The 5,850-nt window shown below is 54.2% G+C and overlaps 1 protein-coding gene across 1 annotated transcript in view; it reads right to left on the reverse strand.

The window, feature by feature from the left end:
* Positions 1–3: 3 nt before the first annotated feature.
* Positions 4–5,850, reverse strand: part of ASIC2 (acid-sensing (proton-gated) ion channel 2) — a gene marked incomplete at its 5' end in the record, with an annotated part of 8,693 nt that continues 2,846 nt past the window's right edge. The window contains 7 exons of the mRNA XM_009074202.1: positions 4–185; positions 388–456; positions 913–992; positions 1,216–1,307; positions 1,592–1,745; positions 2,131–2,187; positions 2,665–2,815. Coding sequence (XP_009072450.1) covers positions 90–185; positions 388–456; positions 913–992; positions 1,216–1,307; positions 1,592–1,745; positions 2,131–2,187; positions 2,665–2,815 — 699 coding nt within the window. The remainder of the gene's footprint in view (positions 186–387; positions 457–912; positions 993–1,215; positions 1,308–1,591; positions 1,746–2,130; positions 2,188–2,664; positions 2,816–5,850) is intronic.

The raw sequence follows: 5,850 nt of genomic DNA on the forward strand, positions 1-5,850 counted from the left end.
TCCCCCTGGTGCAAACCTGAGCTTGGTCCCTGCTTTCCCGGGCAGTTTTCCTCCCTTAGGTGTTGGCACTGTGGAGCAGTGGGTCAGGGTCAGCAGGCAATCTCCTCCAGCGTCCCCAGCGTGGCCTGCAGGGGCACAGTGTGGCTGATGGGCTCCGAGTGGTTTGCCATGGGGTCACAAGTGCTCTGCAGATGGAGAGCGAGGCACAGGGTTACCCCAAGCCTAGGGGATGCTTCCCTGACCCTCCCCAACCTCTAGCTCCTTCCTCTGGTCGAGCCACAGGGTCAGCAAATCCTTTGGGAAGGAACTCAAGTGTCCGGAGGGAGCGAGTGGCTACGGAGCCAAGCGTAGGGGAATCTCCTCTTGTCTCCCCATGGGGCTCCTTACCACATTCTCGTCATGGCTCCCTTCCTCTTCCTCCTTTCCCAGTAGGTCTAATAATTTCTCCTTGATCAGCTGCAAGAGAGGGAGTTGGAGGTTAAGGTGGGAAGGGCAGGGAAAGGATCTGCATTGCCTCTGTGGGCAGATCCAAGCTCATCCAGCAGGGCTTGGGGCACAGCCCAGGGGTGGGATGGGTGTGGGGGACACACTCCCAAGGGAAGGGAGAAGGAGACACAAAGGTGCTCCAAGCGTTAATTAGCACAGAATCACAGGATCAATCAGGATGGAAAAGGTCTCTGAGATACCTAACACCACCATGGCACTTGGTGCCACTTTCAGGCTCTCCTTGAACACCTCCAGGTGTGCTGACTCCACTGAGCAACACATTCCAGTGCCTACTCACCCTTCCTGGGAAGAAATCCCTCCTAAAATGAGCTGCTATCACTAATTTAAGTTAATTATCCAGGTGGGCATGGAGGGTCCAGCCCTGGCAAAGCCAGAGCAGAGGAATGAGCTGGGTGAGGACCTTACCTCGTATATATAATCGAAGAGCTCTAGGATAGTGAGGATGCTAGCACCGATAAACAGCCCCATCTGACCTCCAATGTCACCTGAGAGAGAGAACAACACGTGGGTGGCTTTGACTCCAGGGCTAAGTGCTCCTAGAGGCCCCACTGTGACCGTGGTGCAGCTGCCCTGGGGGCTGCAAGCCCCAAAGGGTGGGAAGATACACCCCCAGAAGCACCAGTGGCTTCAAGGCCATCAACAGCATCCCAGGAAGGATGAGGTTGGCTACCAGCACAGGCTCCAAAGTGTCCCCTGGTCCCTCCTTACCAAGTAAGGCTGCCACTTCATAGGCTTTCTTCTGCTCAATGGTCTCATAGTTGAGTGCTTCAAAAAATATGTCCAGCACAAGAATATTCTCTCTGGAGAAAGAGAACAACAGCATCAGCCCAACAGCCACCAGCGGCCTCAGAACCCCTTCCAGTGCCTAAAGGGGCTCCAGGAGAGCTGCAGAGGGACTTGGGACAAGAGATGGAGGGACAAGACACAGGGAATGGCTTCCCACTGCCAGAGGGCAGGGAGAGATGGGATATTGGGAAAGAATTCCTACCCTTCCCTGGAGGTCACACCTGATGGACTGCCCAGTGAAGGTTTTAGCTCTGCAGACACTTTCTCCCCATGGAAATCAGTTTTGTGCAACACTCACGAGATATATTTTTCTGACTTGTTGAACTTCTTCTCCAGGTACTTGGCCGAGGTCTTGCTGGGGATCTTGACCATGGAGAGCTCTTTGTTGTACCTGGTCAGGTTGCAGGGTGTCCTGCAGATGCAGTAATTGCTGTCCTTTTCAGCAAGCAAACCTGGAGAAGGGCACAGGGTTAGACCTCTACTAACCTACAGTTACCAACAGCTGCCTGGGGAACAGGTGATTGAACCTCCTAAATTTAGACCTACAATGGGTCCTTCCATCCCCAACCCAGACCCAGAGGTGCTCCTGAGTTGCCCAAGACCCCCAACCTGAGGGTTTCTGTGCTGATGGAGCTCCATGCCCCATGTAGAACCAGCAGTAACTTTATCCCAGGGTTCATCCAGCCCTTCCCAACAAGTTGGGTCTCATCAAACCCCATCTCAGGGCTGCAGCTGCTCCAGATCCCCCAAGTCCTGCCAGCCAGGAGGACACAGGGAGCTGGATGTCCCTCCAGCCTGGGAAACCTGTGCTACTCAGGGATCTCTCTTGGCACTCACCAAGTGCAGGCTCTGCACACTCCTTGTACTGCTCTGGGGTGCAGAATGGAGCATCTCCTGCAGGGAAAGGACATCCATCAGTAGACATCAGCCACCACTCTGCCAGGCTCAGGGGTGACCTCAGGACTCTCTCCAACTCCCTGCCAGGGTTGGAGAGAGGAGAGGGATGTGTGTCCTGCCAGGGCTGCAGGGAGAGGACTAGAGGGAATGGCCTTGAGCTGAGCCAGGGCAGACTCAGATTGGATGTGAGGAGAAATGTTTTCCCTCTCAGGGTGTTCAGGAACTGGGATATTGCCCAGGGAGGTGGTGGAGTCACCATCCCTGGAGGTGTTTAGAGGTGTCTGGATGTGACACTGGAGGGGAGGATCTGGGGTTTCTGGCAGTGACACGTTCATGGTTGGACTCAATGATCTTAGAGGTCTCTTCCAGCCCTGCAGATCCTCTGCTTCTCTTCCCACCTCCTTTAGCCCCAGGTCCCTTTCCAGTCCCTTGATGCCCAGCCCGGGGAGGTGTCCAGCCCCTCCCAGCACTGACCTGGCATGTGGACCATCCTGCAGTTGCAGTTCTCCACGATGTAGCGCGTCTCGCAGTCGATCCTGCAGGCTGTGATGCTGTAAACGGGAAAGAAGTCTAAGCCCATATCCGACGAGCGACATTCACCCCACGGCGGGGGCAGGTAGGTCAGCTGCAAGAGAGGGAGGAGTGGGGGGTCAGGGGACACTGGGGACAGCTGCAGCATCTCCCTCCTCTGGCCACAGAGGAGCTCCTGGAGCACAGTCTGTGGGGTTTGTGTCAGGACGGACCAAGCAAGGGAAGGGAATGATTCACAGTTTCATAGCGTGTTAAGGGTTGGGATGGAGCTTAGAGATGATCCAGCCCCAGCCCCTGCCCTGGGCAGGGACACCTCCCACCAGAGCAGGTTGCTCAAGGCTTTGAACACTGCCAGGGTTGGGGCAGTCACAGCCTCTCTGGGCAACGTGGGCACATGACACCCACACTCAGGGAGAGCCCTGGGGACCTGGATCCACATTATCCACTCTCCAGGCATCCCATGAAGATGAGGAACCTCTTCCTCTCCCTCCTTTGCCCAGCACCTGGTGTGAGGCTCAGGAGTTGCTGTGCTCAATGCAAACTCTCTGCTCTCACCTCTTCCTTTAACTCCAACCCAAAGCTAAGACAAACAGGACTCCACAACCTCCTCAGAAACCTTCAGGAAGAGCCCACAACGTGCTGGAGGTAAACCAGTCATTCTCTGGCCTTCATGGCCAAATCTACCCTGTTCCTCCTCTACCTTGATCCTCCACCTTGTTCCTCTTCTACCTTGTTCTTCTACCTCTACCTTGTTCCTCCTGTGTCTGCAGCTTGGCAGCTTTTCCCCTCCCTCTTCAGCTTTGCTAAACACTCTGCACTACTCTTGGAGAGAGCAAAAAATAGCATCCCCTGAGCCTCCCTCGTGTTGTAGAGCAGCAGCCAATTTGCTGTGCTTTGCTCCAAACACAGAACGTTGTGTGCTGGCAAAGCACAAACATTCCTGGAACAAATGGAGTAACATTCAGCAAGGCCTGAAATAAAGAAGTAAACATATGTTGGATGGAGTGTGAGCCCAGGACCTATGGCAAGGCTTGGGTTGGGCTTCTCCTGGGAAAGGGAGGAGAAAAGAGATGGGCCATGAAGTAGAGGCATGTTGCAGGTAAGTAACAATCCCAGGAATCATAGAATTTTAGCAGTTGGAATGGACCTTACAGATCATCTAGTCCCAACCCTCTACCACGGGCAGGGACACCTGAGGTCCCATCTGAGGAGCAAAAAACATTACAGAGTCACAGAATCAATCAGGCTGGAAAAGACCTCTGAGATGATCAACTCCAACCTGTGACCTAACACCACCTTGGCAACCAGAGCATGGCACTGAGTGCCACGTCCAGCTGAACTCCTCCAGGAGTGGTGACTCCACCACCTCCCTGGGCAGCACATCCCAGTGCCTGAGGCTGGAGGAGCAGAGAGTGTCAGGCAGGTGTGGAGGTACAGCAGGAGCTGTTGGATCCACCTGCAGCTCCCAGCTGAGGCATTCCAGGCAAACCCACCCAACTCCAGGAACTGAGCTGCAAGAAACAAAGCCTGGAACCCCTAGGAATGAAAACATTGCAGGGAGTGTTTGTGACAATAGCAAAGAGCTGTTTGAAGAGATCTTTTCTCATTTGCTTTCCACTTGTGCTATAATAGAGCAGCAGATGCCACCGTTTAGTCATGGGTGGCAGAGACAGGGGCCCATATGCTGCACATTGCACGATGCAGGAGGATAAATCAGTGCAGGCTCAGATGGGATCAGCTCCTTCCCAAGCACAGCCACACACAAAGCCTTTAAGCCCTTGGAATTTCCCTGGGCAGGTGGGTGATGGGATGAGTGCAGAGGGGATGGGAGGTTCAGCTCACACAGCCAGGGCTGGATGGGAGCCACGGCCTCGTGAACTGGCACAGCACCCACAGCAGGGCACGGGCTGAATGATTAATGAGAGCCTAATCAATGCAGATTCATTAGGAGGGTTACAGCCAGTTCTGTAGCTCAGACCATAAGCACTGGCTGTGCCCACAGCCTCGAGCAGAGCTCTTGGCATTGGGACCCCCAAACTGGGATTTGCTGCCTGCAGATAACCAGTGCAGGGAAATAAAGGCTCAAACAGCAACTCAGTTGAGACCTTAGACATCAGAATTTCCTACCAAAGCCACTGGAACACCGAGAAGAGCTCAGTGAGGAGACAGCAAACAGGAGCACACAGGATGGAGCAGCCCCACAGCTCACAGCCATGTAAATAACCTTAATGAGAGAGGCACTAATTGGGTTTGGTTCCCCTCCCGTGCAGACACACAGGCTCTTCTCATCTCCAGAGGATCATTTTGCTTCCAGATGATGCTAATTAGGGGTTGGGAATGGGATCTGGTGCTGGACCAGTGCATGCTGCCCAAGGCTGCTGAGCTGCTCCCCCCAAACCTGCTCTGCTGCCTCCAAAGGGTAAATAAAGCACCTAAAAGCAGAAGAAAAAGCAGGAACAGCTCCTTCCTTCAGTTCCTGCTGTGGCAGCTCTCCAAGGGCACCAACTCCTCCCTGGCACTGAGCTGTCTCGTGCTTGTAGAAACCCAAGCTCAGCCTCTAATTGAGGCTGACAAACTCACCTCCTTGCACTTCTGCAATCATTAATAATTAATTAATGACTTAAATGCCTTTTAAACCCTCCTGATCCTGGCTAGGAGGGATTCCCACAATCAGCTTCCAACTGGCAGGAGCCAAGAGGCACAGGAACAAATTGACTTGTCTCCTTGAATGCAGGATGGATCTTGCTTGCTTCAAAGGCAAGGAAAAGGGAATGTTCTTGGGGAACATGGGAGGAAGGAGGTCGCAGTGATGGGGAATGATCAGCACATCCTCACCCCCCTCAGCCCTTTCCCTGCCCCTCACACCCTGCTCCTGGCACGGAGCCTCCTGCTCACTGCCACTGTCTCCCTGCAGCCAGGGAAGGCTTCTCCTGGATCCCTTTGGAGTGGCAGCTCTGATTTTCCTGCAGCTTTCATTTTATGCAACAGGGAAATGTGGCACAGCTTGCCCAGGGAGGCTGTGGATGTCCCAGGGAGGCTGTGGATGCTCCAGGCCTGGCAGTGTTCACAGCCAGGTTGGATAAAGCCTTGAGCAACCTGCTCTGGTGGGAGGTGTCCCTGCCAGGGCAC

This window comes from Acanthisitta chloris, unplaced genomic scaffold (genome assembly GCF_000695815.1).
Source record: "Acanthisitta chloris isolate BGI_N310 unplaced genomic scaffold, ASM69581v1 scaffold40564, whole genome shotgun sequence".
In the NCBI taxonomy this organism is placed as follows: domain Eukaryota; kingdom Metazoa; phylum Chordata; class Aves; order Passeriformes; family Acanthisittidae; genus Acanthisitta; species Acanthisitta chloris.